The 14687-nt window shown below is 38.2% G+C and overlaps 1 protein-coding gene across 9 annotated transcripts in view; it reads left to right on the top strand.

Annotated features, from left to right (window-relative positions):
• YAP1 (Yes associated protein 1) overlaps window positions 1–14687 on the top strand; it is an 83852-nt gene that overhangs the window by 42811 nt on the left and 26354 nt on the right. For 5 of the 9 annotated variants that reach the window (XM_021381055.1, XM_021381015.1, XM_021381010.1 and 2 more), the window contains exons 3-4: window positions 777–892; window positions 9044–9157. In XM_021381055.1, the coding sequence (XP_021236730.1) occupies window positions 777–892; window positions 9044–9157 (230 nt within the window). The remainder of the gene's footprint in view (window positions 1–776; window positions 893–9043; window positions 9158–14687) is intronic. The other 4 variants (XM_021381049.1, XM_021381042.1, XM_021381025.1 and 1 more) reach the window with 1 other exon arrangement.

Below are 14687 nucleotides of genomic sequence, written 5' to 3'. Positions count from 1 at the left end.
TAGTTTTGTGAATGACAGTGAAGGTATTTGCCAGGATTTTGTTTTTTCTTTTCAAAACAGATAAATTAAAGCTCCCAAAGTTTTGTGATTATGTTCTAGAGAGGGCTCACTGAGTTACTTGGCAGTCCAACTGTCCTCATCTTTTAATATGAAGTAGAAAGGCAGCTGAACATCAGTTTTTATTACTACTCTAGTGCAACTGGTTACTTAAGTTACCACAGATGTTCAGTACTCAGGGATGGGGGGAGTACTCCATCAAATGAACTGAGAATGCAGTCTATGCACAGAAAGTTGGGGAAGACTAATGATTACTCACCAGCCTGTTCTTTACAGCTCCCTAGGCACTGAGTGTGAACTCATCATGCCAAACTACTTGACTGTGCTTGAGATTCCAGGCATAACTGGCTGGGTTTGAAAGACACTCAAGTTGCATTTAAAACTGACAAGTAACTAATTAGCAAGAAAAGGAAGAGAATGTTTAATTCATGGATATGTTATGGTACAACAGTCTAGATTCCAATACTCATGCTGAGCTGTATCTTGCCATTGCTCTAGCTCTAATCACTACAGCTCTTTGTTGGGAAAATGATGGTGACCACAGTAAAGGATTTGAGAATATGAGGTATGGTAATGCTTGGACAGAATCCAAAAAGTTCTTGTTTGGTTTTGAATGTGGCTCTTGTTGGCAGGCTTAACCTTTTGTTGTTAAACTTTCTGTGCTAGCAGGTTATTATTGTGAATGCATGACTGTCCTAACTCTTGCTTTGTTTCTGTAGTCATATTGATCAAACAACAACATGGCAAGATCCCAGGAAGGCCATGCTTTCCCAGATGAATGTTACAGCTCCCACCAGTCCTCCCGTGCAACAGAACTTAATGAACTCAGCATCAGGTAAGCAAAAACTGTTTTTGTGGAGAAGGTCATGCAAATGAAGATACTGCTAGCAATTTTAATCAGGAAGATGTTGGGGAGAGAGGTGTTGAAATCTCACAGTTGTCTGTTTATTTTTAAACTTTAAATATATAAAGACTGATGCATCAAGCAAGAAGCTGATACTTGAGGTAAGAGAACACAGAATGTTTGTCAGCAAAAAGTATGCTGTAAGTTTTGGGTCTATGTTTTATTTTTTCAAATGGATGATTCCGATGTTTGAAGAAGCAGAATTCCTGCCTCTGTTTGTTCTGACTGAAAATGCTGTTAAACTGATGAACAGAATTTTCATTCAATTATTGTCATTTTGCTTTAAAGCTGGAGCTTCTGCAATGTTTGTTTTTTCTGTTGTTTTTTGGTTTTTTTGCCTTCCCTTGCTCACTTACTATGCTAAGTGTATTGCCATTCATTTATATTTCCCACATTGGTTATGGACATCTTCACAAATCAAGCAAACACCTGGAAATTCTGGTTGAGAAGTAGAGACATGTTGTTTTTAGTTCTTTTCCAATCATTTCCAAAACAATATATTGTGATTATTATTCCTCCAGCTGAGGAAATCAAAGGTCTTTTCCTGGAACATAGAATTGTTTTTCAGCTAATCTGAGGGAGTCTGTTACTAGACAGTAGTAAAGTATGCTTGTTCATACTATAATATCTGCTACGTTTACATAGCTTTGTCCTGATGGTGCAGAGAGCAAGCAGATAAATTTGGTCCCATGCTATTTTTACTGCTGTGCTCTTCTCTATGCTTTGTCACTGTCTTGTCACTGAGGTTGACATTTTGTTCATTTTTTTCAGTCTGATTTTGTTATGTGTGTGTCTGCTTTTCTTGTATTTCACAAAGGTTATTCTCTGGTGCTGCTTTTTGTTGTCCGTTTAGACAGCTTTGTTTCATGCTGCAATTCATATGCTGTAGACAATACCAAAAGATTAACAGGCATGACCAAACTGTGCTGTTCATGACTGAGTGTTAGATGGAAGCTGATCAAACTTTTTGCTGGCTAGGCCAGGAGGTTGGATTATCCTGGAACAAATGAAATAGTGATGTTCAGGTTCAGAAAGTCATGATTCAGAACAATTAAGCTCTCACTCTCTAATGTGAAAATACAATCGCTGATTATTATTCTTTTCTGTAAATACGTGCCAAGAAACCTGTAGCAAAAGAGAATGATAGGTTTTTGTAGGGACACATCAGAAGAACAGGGAGAATAGGAGAAAGGAAAGAACTCCCTTGGTCTGACTTGCCTTTGGTTTATCTTATTTATACTTAAACTAGATACTAGTCTATTTGAATACTGACATAAATTCTGTGTTTTAAGATGCCTCCTCAAACCTTCCATTGTATTACAGTATTAACAGAAAAAAAAGAAGTTGATAGTGAAGTAGGATGTGCTGTATATACTTGGAAAAAATGAAGATCCTTAGCAAAAAAAGTAAACAAAATGGTTTGTTTTAAGGGAGAAAAATGTTTGAAAAATAAATCTAGCAGTCAGTACTCAAGGGGTATGCTAAAAAGGAAATCAAGAAATTAAATCTAATTGACTGATGCAAGTGTACGAGCAAGTAAAACTTCTGTGTATTGTTATGATAGCAATGTGATTACATGGGTACTTTTTTTGTTGAGGTAACGCGACTTGGAATGGGCTGTTGGAGGTGCACCCACTAATGCTTAACTTCATTGTGTTTAACCAGTGGTTTGAATTAAATAATATCGAACTCATATTTATTGTATGATTCCTAATTTGGTAAATCTGATACCTAATTTGGTAAATCTTCATGTACAGTCTTTAAATTATGACTATATATTTGTTTTACCAAAACTTCTTATACTTCGTTTTGTCACTTTGTGCTACTGAGTTTATGGTGGTTTGTGCTTGCTTGATGGCCTTATGAAGAATGAGAAAAATGGAAAAAATCAAGTAACTATCCACTCAGCACAGTGGAATTTAAATCTGACAGCGTCATATAGACATAAGACTGCTTAATGTTCTAATTTGGCAATTTGGCCTCAAGAACTGGGAAGTAAGGTTGAGACCTTCAAGTCAGAATCTTCCTGTTCTGAAATATTGCTGGCAGTGAAACGTGCCCTAGCGCTGAGAGAGCCTTTCATGAGAGAGATTGGAAAAAGCAAGTGTAAGTAGGGGGACAGCTGGAGGTCATTGACTTACAAAAAAATGTCCAAAATGCCACAAGAGAATGTTTTTCCTTCCGTCCACCCTTGTATGGTGCTCATTAATTGTAGCCCTTCATCAGAAGCTGCTGACCAAGCTTCAGCGTATTTAATGGCAGAATGTCAGAGTAACCTGCAAGTAAAGTTGCTGTGGTGAAATCTGAAAGCGGGGGTTTTTAGGAATTGCCGTAAGAGTCACTGGAAGGTTATATTAGCTAGAATTAAGAGCAAGAAAACAAACTGAAGAGGGAGGGATAGAACAGAACTTGGAGAACTGTTGTCTACGTACTGAAGGTAAACCTGTTGGGATTTCTGGGTGATTAGGCTAAATGGAGCTTAGGGGGGAAGTAGGAGAGAAAACAGTTTTGTGGTAGGAATGAAGGCAAGTAAGAAGTGTGTTTGAAATTGAAACTGGCGTAGGGAGGATACAGATTAGCATGAGATGGAGATTTTTTAGGATTTTTTCATTTTGTGGATGAACTGGTTGATGAGTGTTAGTAAGCATACATCCTTTACCAGAAGGGCATCAGTATGTGAAAGGGAGGATGTTTTTGGTTTGTGTGCTTTGATATGTTTTTGTCTCAGCTCTACTGAACCAAGCTTGCTCAACTAAATTGTGTAATCAACTGAAATGTTTTGTGCCATGTATTTATGGAGAAGCATAATGCTTTTTAGATGGCATTTGTTGTTTAATCTTCTGCTAAATATGTTTGCATTTTCATAGCAATAATGGGAAGAAAACAAGCTTGTTAATTCTTATAGTGCAATGTATATAGAGATTAGTTATGAGCGTTCTCATTCTTTTCTGTTTTTTTTTAACCATTTTACCCTAAAAGTACTGCAGGAAAAGTGATATTTGTTCTGTCTTGATTTATTTATATTTAATGTTAAGAAAATGTGTACAGTTCCAACTAAAGTGAAGTTATGCATCTGAGAATAAAGAATGCTTGTTTCTTATAATAATTGTAGTTGATATAAATTGAATAAAGTGCATTTATACACTTCCCTTCTTCAGATATTTTATTTTCTTGAGTCATGCTTAAACAGCGCTGCTTACTTCAGCCTCTTCTCTTTGCATGCAGACAGCAGATAATTGGATCTGGAGCAGATTACCTGTCTTTGTCCTCTCGTCTTCCCTTGCACTGCGGTTTTGAATTGGCTTTCCTGGTGAAACTTTGCAGACCTAGTGTTATTCCGTGGCCTCTTGAAGTAAGGTTGCAGTGCCACATTTAAGCTTGGTTAGGAAGATTAACTCTCAGAGGCATAACTTAAGGTCATTTTGTGTGGTTTGTGTTGTTGGTTAGTTGGTTTTTCCCAGTGCAGGGGGTAGAGAGAAATTTAGCAATAACTAAAACTAGCTCTTCTCTTAGATTCTTGCTCACTTCATTTGCGGGCTTCCATTCTGCATAACCAGTCATACTACAAATTCTGCTTTGTGTATATTCAGCACTGCATATGGTCTGTTGTGAAATTCAAGTTTCAAAGTGTCTGCATGACAAGAATGTTTCATGTCTTCCTTACCATTTTTAATAGTAGCTTTTTGTAAGCTGTACTGAGTCGACAGAATAAAGTTGGACTCTTGCTAAATTCTCTACACTTTGATATCATTTTAAGAAGTTTGATAATTGCAGTGGTGCCATGATTTCACAGAGGAAGGTTAGGAAGGTTCTTAAGGTCAGTGTTTGCATATGGTGATTCTTGCTGTTGGTGTTTCAGTTCTTTTGTCATCTGTGTGCTTTCTTTTAATAGCTAAAGGTGCCATATAATATGCATTAATCTTGAGATTAAAATACAGTTTTATTTACATTTATTTTACACCTGTACATCAGAGACTGTAAGGACTTGTGAGATTTACTTGGAATATCAGCATAGGTTGAATTTATATTATGTTTTTGCTTTGGTTATTCTTTCTGTTGCCTTCTATCTGCCAGCAGTGAGCTCTGCATTTTTATGGCAACGATGGTATACTGAGAAAATGGAGACATGGACTGAATGGAGACATGCACAAGGACTTTTAAAGTTACATGTATTTATGTTAAGTTACAGCAATATATAAATATTTAGTTAAAGAAGAATGCCTTATCAGTAGTTTTCTAAGAATGGCTTACATTTGGAAGTTGGAATCTAATTTATGGATAAGCATGTCTTCTAAAATACACCAGTAAATGGTGAGTTGAACTAGAAGGCTAGTCTCTCCCGTTGCAGATAACATAATAGAACTGAAAGTAAGCTTGTGGCTGTATTTGATTGACCAAGGAGGCATCAAACAACTGGAAGGATACTGTGCCAGAAGGATATCATAGAATGGATTGGGTTGGATGGGACCTTTCACATCATTCAGTTCCAACCTCCCTGCTATAAGCAGGGAGACCTCCCACTAGACCAGGTTGCTCACAGCCCCATCCAGCCTGGCTTTGAACGCTTCTAGGGAGGGGACATCCACAACCTCACTGGGCAACCTGTTGCAGTGTCTCCCCACCCTCTCAGTAAAGAATTTCTTTCTAACATCGAGTCTAAATCTATCCTTTTCCAGTTTAAAACCATTTCCCCTTGACTTGTTGCTACCTGCCGTTATAGAAAGTCCCTCCCCAGCTTTCCTGTAGACTCCCTTCAGGTACTGGAAGGTCGCCATTAAAGTCTCCCCTAACCCTGAGGTCTCCCCAGATCCAAGCTTAAGATTCAACTCTTTCAGCCTATTCCTGCAGGATGCCAAATGTTTATGAACGTTTAACGGGAGACTGGAAAAGTACTTGTAAGGGAGACCCTTTGACATCTAGTAAATAGACAGACTCTTCAAGACCAGGTTGGATGGGGCCCTGGGCAACCTGGTCTAGTACCAGGCCTGGAGGTTGGTGGCCCTGCCTGTGGCTTTGGGGTTGGGACTTGATGATCCTTGGGGTCCCTTCCAACCTGGGCCATTCCGTGACTCTGCCTCAGGAATTCACCTGAAATACCTGGACGCCAAGCGAGTCATAGCCACAATACTTTTTGGATCTATACGTGTATTTAGTGCTTTACTGAAATTATGCAGTCTGACAGACAGTGAACAGCTTTCATTCACCGAGCGGCAGTAAATGTCCATCTGCCCAGGCCAGTTGCCTGTGCTATAAAGATTTCTGGTTACACCCAGCATGGCTGTTGTTGTCTAACATGGACTAGAGTAATGCTGGGAATTCTGTCGAGCCTTTTGGGAAAACATGGAGACACAGGAATTTTCCTAGATGTTCTGTGTGAATGTCTGCTACGCTTCATCATGGTTTTTTGTTTCTCCTCTGTTACTTGCCTGCATTGCTGAGTTAGTCTTGACAATCTTTGGTGTTACAACTGCTCACAAAACTAAACATAAATTACAGAAAGCACCAGTAATCAGTTTTCAAACTACTATTACAACATGTAGGGACAACAGCAGAAAAACACGAGTGTTTTACTGGCTAGGGAAGAAGGCAGCATCGTGCTTAGTGCCAAAAAGTTTCTAGGACAAACATTCTATTTCTTCAGCTGTTGGTGGAACTTAGCAAGGACAAAGCATTGCTGCTATGGCAGCCAGGTGAGCAGGCAGATGGCAGACCTACAGCAGAAAGAGAACCTTGCCTGCATTGGTTTCTGGGAAGCTACTACGCATCAGATCACTGAATCTAATAAGCAGTATTCTTCCAGCAGGTAGGTGGACTGATCAGCTCCTGGCATCCTGCTTCAAAGGCATTTTATTCTTATTTGCTACAAAGGAACGTGCAGGACCAGAATACACTTTATTCAGTGCTCAGCAGGACCAACACCTCAAGGGCAGTTGTGATTTTCCTAGAGCCAGCTGTTCTTTTGGCTTTGCATTTCAAAAGAGATTTTCTTGCTGAGTTTCATCTCTTAAGGATGTGTGGCTTTGAAGGACTCTAGGGAGAAGAGTAGTGAGAAGGTCTGCCCACATGGCAAGGATGTTTGGCTTAGCAGTCAGTGAACAATGTTGGTTCTCCATCAGGTTGTGCACTTGGATGATGTGTGGCCTGTCACTGTGCACCTGTGTATTTTATAAAACAACATCTGGTGGGGCATTTGGCTGCTTCTTGAGTATGGTAACTTGGTACGGGGTCCTGTTATACTGTGCATGTGTTAGAATTTATGAATGTTTTCCAGGGTTGTCACTCTTGCTGTTCTGCTTACTGGCCTCTGCTAAAAGCTGAGGTACTGCTGTTACTTGTATGGAGCATTTAAAACTTGTGAGCATTAGGGGCAGGAAGGGAATATTCCATGGCTAGGGCACTGTTTTTCCTCACATGACAGCCTGTAGCTCTTGATTGTGGAGTGCTAGAGAAAGGCATAGCGTTCTGGGCCAAAATGGAAGAGTTAGAGATAGAAATGTATTATGCAGGGAGTTTCTGAGGCCAAAGACTACAGTAAGAATTCTTGTCCTTGTTATGCCTTGGGGTATTACTGGAATGCAATGATGATTTTACTCTTTTAATTTATTTTGTTTTAAAACATTCCTTCAGGAACATCTTTTGAGATTAAGCAAACAAATCTACTCCTTGCCCCCCAAGGCTTTAAACAATGAAAATCTTCAGCGGTAATGTGAGTGTAGAACAATGTGACAGGCAAAGAGCTAATGTAATTTGAACATGGATGTAGCAGATATTTCAGGCATTTATTTTAATTTTGGGGTGTATGCACTTCGAATCTCGTGTGTGAAATTGTAAGACACAAACCAACACAAACATTACGTTATGCAGAACGGTCTGTTGGTCTAAATCAGGCAGACAGATGGCTTTTGGTAATGCGTTGTTACATCACGCTGAGGAAAAGTGAGAAGAGAGGTTGAAATATGATGGTCTTCTGGAACAGATCATGTTCTAATTTCTGCTACGTTCTTAACATTTGTAGTAAATCTTTTTTGCTGTATTGTCTTAAGTCTGTATTTAAATCTAAAGAAGTTCAGGCAAGATTTTCCTGCATCTAATTTAGATATTTTTAAAGTCTGTATCTATCTGATTCTAAAACATGTATTTTTAAAGCACATGCCAGACAACATGGGATGAATGTAGCTGAGAGAATAGTTTTCATTCTAAGCACAATACAGATGAATGTGCATGATGATACAGACAGAGGAATGAGTGGCTTCTGAACAGTACAGCAGCGGAAGATTGTTTTCTCCAAAGCTGCTTTTGTAACACAAGGGGAACACATTAGAACTCTGTATTTAGACATTAGGTTTGGACTCCAGTACACCACTATGTATTTCCCTTTACCATTTCCTAAATGTAGGTGTTCGTGAACGTCCCTTCCTGCTCATAGAGGGATGGCACTGCTGGTCCTGGCACTTTGTCTCTTGTCTGCTTCTGATGTGCTTTACCTTTACTTTTTTGTTGCTTTTTTGCCTCGTGTTCTTCAGGTTTGTGTTTTTGTTTGCTTAAGCCTTTAACGCTTTTGCCACAACTTCTGGTATGAAGTGCAACTGAGGCTTGACACTTTTATTTATTTATTTATTTTTAACTGTTTGTGAAAAATCAGAGAAATAGTTCTTAAGAGTCTTGTTGTCTTGCTGCTGCTGCTGGCTCTTAACCACTAGATAAACTTTCCCACGAAAGATGGAGTATCTCTGTGCTTATTCTTTTTTTCTGGTGCTGGTTTCATTCTGGCAGGCTTGACTTATTGCTGGTTTTGTACTGTAATGCTATAGCAAAAGGAAGTATCAGAAGCATACGAAAAGATGCAAACAAATTATAAAATAAAACTCCAAATCCGAAATCGAAGTGATGATAGAAGTGCTTTCTGTTCTTTGATTTTCCATCCGCCACTTCTTTGTCCTTACCCTAGAAATGCTAGACGTGAGCCTGAAACTCTTTTGTTTCATGTACTGTTATATATGTAAAATGTTGGAATTTTTTGTAGATCAATTTCAGCTGGAGCAAACAAGAGTCCGCCATGAACTCCTTCCTTCTATATTGCAGGCCCACTCCCCGATGGATGGGAACAAGCTATGACCCAGGATGGAGAAATTTACTACATAAACCATAAGAACAAGACAACATCTTGGCTAGACCCAAGGCTTGACCCACGCTTTGGTAAAAGTTCATCTCACTTCAGAATTTTTGATTCACTTCAGTTCACTTAGCTTTAATTTTGCAGTCATAGTTTGAAAACTCTTTATAGTACAGTATATATAGTATAGTATATATACTATAGTATAATATGTAGTATATATTCTAATTTGAAACATAGACCTTATTTAAATCCTTATTTTAGAAGGAAATATAAAGAGGGATTGGCACATATCCTGTAGGAATATGTCACCAAAGTTTCTAATGTTAGAGGTTGGGATTTTGCCATATGATCCATACAGTTCCTAAACTGATGGCCTTCAGAAATGATTTATCTAAAGACGTTCCTATTAGTGGGTGAACACAGTTTCAGCCAAGCTCATTCTTCCCCGAGACTTGCAAATATTTGCAACAGAAGAGATTTTTAATTCCCAAATAAATAGTTTCCTTTGTGCTACCCTAAAGAGGTCATTGTTAAATAATAATTTATTCTGTTTAAATACACTTGAAACATCTACCCGCTTATAATTCCAGCTTGTCACAGTGATGGTCGTGATGATACTTTGTTGAAAACCATGCAGAGAGAAGTATTTAGTTGCGTGATTTCTACTTTTATCTTCTTTTTGTAGGGCAATGAATATTAATTAGACTGAAAATAGAAACAGTAACTGAAGTTAGGGATCACAAGGTTTGGATCTGAATATTTAACAAAGCAGAACCGAGACCAGCTTTTTGCAATTTTTTGATCTGTATGAAAAGCAGAGCTGCAAGCACTTCAATAAAATATTGGCACTGATGAATAGAAATACCAACAGCATATAAAGTCTAAACTGGTTTCTTAGTCCAAGTAGTTGTTCTGATGTATTTAAGGTGGTATTACAACTTCAGTTTTTGTTTAAAGTCATGACCTCTGTATGTAAGCTTTATTAAATGCATTAATTTTCCATTAATTTGTTTTCCCAGTAGCTTACTATTCTCATCTTCTTCAGATTTTAGTTATTATTTCCTGAGACATGGAAGAAATAGTAGGAGTTAAAAAAAAAAAAAAAAAAAAAGGGAGGAAAAAAAAAGATCATTGTGGTTTTCAAGCTTTAGTTTTGGACTCAGTGCAACTAAATGAAAACAGTGTGCAGATCACTGAGTAGGTCAGGCTGAGGGGATACAAAGCCTTTGAAGCTTTACAGGGGTTGACCTAACAACAACTGTGGGCCCCTTTTGGGAGAGGCATTAACTCCATGAATGCCATATAAACACAGAGCTGCAAAACTCAACAGTCACTTTTCTGGTTTTTAGGTTGTTTTGTTTTGTTTTTGTCTTCGTTTTTCTGAAATGGTTGCTAGAAATTTCAGCTTTTTTTGTTTTGTAGGCTTGAGTGCTCACATTAGACATCCCTTTGCTCTTAGAGTAAACACTGAATTGTCACACTTTGTTTATAACTGCTCTCCAGTTTGTAGACAGGTTGAACCACTGTGGAACTTGAGCCCAAAGGTGGGGCTTCTGTTGAAGGTTGTCAACTTTGGCAAATGTCCATCTTGGCTTTAACAGTAGTCAGAGTTGCAGACCTGTTTGCGTGTTGCAGGAGGAGTGTGTGGGTAACTTGCAACTTCACAATTACATAAGATGTGAACAAGGCTGAAAAGGAAGCAGTCATTTTGAAAATCAGTGTTGCCTTTTGCATTCAAAATGGTCAGGTCAATTATATTTACTTAATTAGTCTTGCAAGATAAGTATTTTTGCTTTTCTTTGCATTACGCTGCGGTTTCAAATGATGAGCCAAATGATGAGCTGGAATTAAAAAGGAGTTGGGGAAAAGACTTTAATTGACAAAAGTCATGAATGAGATGGATCTTGCTTCTCAGAACTATATTCCAGTCCTGCAGATGGTACAATCTAACCATAAGGGTGAAAGCAACTTGTTTTGTGCATTCTGAAACTCCATCGCATGTGCTGTGCAGTTAAAATGAAAGAAGTTAGAAATGTCCATAAGGCTGCATAAGGGTTTCTTGCTGCATAGCTTCCCTTTTTGGGCCCACTGTGTATGTGTATCCCAGACAGGCTTGAGTACATGCCAAGGCTTTTTATTTTGTGGTCGGACTTTTAATCTGTTCCAGACCTTTTCAGTCAAAGAGCTCAAGTGTAACTGAAAGGGGCAGGAAAGGGGGGAAAAAAAAAAAAAAAAAAAAAAGCATGTGAGCTCTTCTGATCTAGTGATGGCAAATAGAGACAAGCTGCTGTCGAGCTTGAAGGAGTTTTCCTTGAAATCTTAAGTTGTACGCATCATATTGTGGTTTATGTTTTTGTCATTTGAGCCAAGAAAATAGAAAATCTTATTCCTGATGTTTTCTCACTTGTGACCTTCTTAAGCTACTCTAGTAAAGAAGAAAAATCAGTTTGACAGACCTAGCTTACTGAGCCTTACATTTATTTCCCTCGTAGAGATCCTCAACTAATATGTGCTGTGACCCTAAATAGAACGTGAGTGACTCAGGAGTTTACTTTTCAATGCTTAATGTAGGTGGAAAATCCTCATTCCTACATCACCATATTTTTCTATCAGTGTGTTTTAATGTGTGGGCTTGGATTTCACTTTTTTTTTTTTACCACTAATGCTTCCTGAAGGAAATCTAGGTGACTTCATCTTTGTAATTTTAGTGTTTTTGATCATTCCAATACTAACATTAATTGAAAATGAGGAAAAAAAGTATTTATCACTTGATAGTGCTGCTTTCACTCATCTGAAGAACCACTGAAAACAGTAAAGCTGTTGAATGGTATGGGCAAACACACTCTTCTATTTCAGTAATCAGAAACAGAGGGTTTGAAGAGTCCTTGCCTTTTCTGCTTCTGAGTTCATAGGTCCAGGGAGATAGCCCTCATTTCTCTGTGTGTTCCTGATCAGATGGCAACTTTGTATTAATCCTTATTTTCTGTAGTAGGTGTGCATATACTCCTATTAAAAGTAGTGCTGGCAATTTTCCATTCATGTGGCTAAAAAAGAGGGAGGAAGGAGGATCAAGTTTAAAGAAATTGTTTTAGGCATACACACCTACGGACTTAACTGGTAAAGGGAATTTGGATATTGCATTCATGCATTTAAAGTGGAAATAAAAGGATATCACTGATATGACTCTTGAAGCAGTCTTTTAAGACTAATGGATCAGATAAGAGTTTTGGTCAGAGTACCCCGCTGTGGAGTAGGCTGGTCTAAAATCTGACTGCTCCAAGTTGGAGATAAGAACTTCAAATCTGTCAGACCCAAGTCTTGGATCAAAGTGGGCTTGAAGGCTTCAGCTACACCTCTTAAACTACTCTGAGGTCTTGTGGCTCAGATGTTGGTCTTCCAGGTCTGTGTATTTGGCATCAGAATAATTTTGAGGTAGGAGAACTGACAAGCTCTCGTATTTAGTCCTTTCCTAGATTTTAAAGGAGGGTCTTCTCATGCCAAGCACAGACAGTCATAAAAAGATTAATGGGATCAAAGGAAGGGGGATGGGTGAGGGCTTCCTCAGGCCTGTGTCAGCAGCATTCTTTGTACTAGTGGAGCATCTGGTACAAACATGCTGACCAACCTTTCTCAGTGCTTTTGCAGGCTTCTTAGGAAGGGGCTTCGTGTTACTACTTTTAAGGTTGTTTCTTTAGAGAATTGGCCAGTTCAAGCTTGTATATTGTACAGCTTTGTCTTTTACCAGCTTCTGCTGTTGTCCGTTGGTTATTCTTCACAGATCCTAATGTTTTTCTTAGGCCTTCCAGACAATGCTGATGTTTTCTTGGTAGTCAAAGAATGTCTCAGTATGAAGCTAAGCATTCTAAGTTGCTGGAGCTGGTGAAGTAGATGAACATCTGCTTTTCCTATAAAATTAAATTTCCTAGAACCACTTGGAAGTTTGGAATCATTCAACTTTATTGCTAAAGGTTTCCAAGAATTGGCTTTAGTATCAAATCCTGTTAAAGGGATTTTAACTGTTACTTCAACTTGCAGATGGTAGGACTGTTTTCTGAAGCACGAGTAAAAATAATTTGCCTTTTGAGGGTACCTAGTTTCAAAAATGAGATGGTGAACTTGAAGTGGAAAAATACTGGAAACTGGCAATGGATTTGTCTGTCTCTTTTGGGTTAACACAAGTCTTAATTTGAACAATAGTACTCCATGAGGGTAGTTAGACAAGCCTGTCTCCAGGAGTTTAAGTAGAACACAATATTCCTTCAGTTTTATTGTTGCTTTACTCTAAACTTCAGTTTTAGAGGTTTCTTACTAGTGATCATACTCGTGTTAGATATCCTAGTCATTTTCCTTCTGTTTTTTTATATGTCATATCTGCCAAATGGGGTATTATGTGATCTCAGATTGAAATCATTCCCTCAATATTTTTGTCACTCCCACTTAAAAATCGTGATAATAATTTGTGAAGGTCTGTATGAATTTTGGTTGAGGGGGAAGGGATAGCAAGACAGTGTTTAACATCAATATGGAAAGTGCCACAGGGGGTTCTGTATTTAGTAGCTGATTAAACTACTAAGTAGGAAAAGGAATGGAAGTGATGATTAAGGTCGGAGTATAGAGTATACACATCAGTATTTTCTGCTTCTTTCTTTTGTAATGCAAGAACATTATACCTTTAAAACATTGAGAGAGGCCTATGAAGAACTACTGAAGGAAATTAGAAGGAAGTATTCCATAATGTTATTTTCTTATCCCTTACTTGTCTAACACATTGTTTAGTACGTATTTCTTCTTATTGGTTTGTCTTGCCAAGGCTAAGAACTCCAGTCTGCAATATGTCTTGTGGCTTTTGGTCAGAAAGAAGCCCAGACCCTTTGTCTGGTCACAATGGCCTTTCAAATTTTGTGAGTTTGAGATCCACCTTCTGTTTTCATACAAAAGCAGAACATGAGCCATAGTTGGTTTTGATCTGCAAAGTCAATGACATATCCTCTTTACATGCCCTGTCGCTAACACAAAATGGATGTGACTCATCTGAAAGGGCTGTTGTTATTAGATTCTTCCCTACTTCTGTTTTCCAGAAGACAATTTAAGGAGATCACTTAGGATGGAAAAAGATTTACTTGTTTTGGGATGTGTGTCAGAATTTGTGCGTACTGAGCAATGTCAGTTTTCACTGAATTAGTGTCTTCTGTCAAAGTAAGCTCATGTGAATCTGCAAACGCAGATGAAATTTCACTGGTAAGCACCCCTTCATTTTGAAGACGCTGCCATTATAAAATGGTAGTGATCGTCAGTGGTTGTTAGTTGTTTATCACATATCAGAAAATGAAGTCTTGTTCTATTCAAAAGCAGTATGTATGTATTTAGATATCTTCACTGAATACAATTCACTGAAGGTATCATTAAGTCTGCCCACAAGTACTGTGTGAACTAGCTGATGTAGAATATTTTGTATACTAATAAAAAGGAAAACAAAAACCCTTTCATTGAAGATTTCTCAGGGCAGTAGGTTTACATAAGTTTATACTTGCTTTTTTTCCTCAGAATTATTTAAGCCTGTTTGAGAAAGGAGATTTGTTAGTAACGATATATTTATGCCAGCATAAATGA

This window comes from Numida meleagris, chromosome 1 (genome assembly GCF_002078875.1).
Source record: "Numida meleagris isolate 19003 breed g44 Domestic line chromosome 1, NumMel1.0, whole genome shotgun sequence".
Taxonomy (NCBI): Eukaryota; Metazoa; Chordata; class Aves; order Galliformes; family Numididae; genus Numida; species Numida meleagris.
The sequence above is the reverse complement of the archived record's forward strand: the minus strand, read 5'-3'. Positions and strand labels throughout refer to the sequence as shown.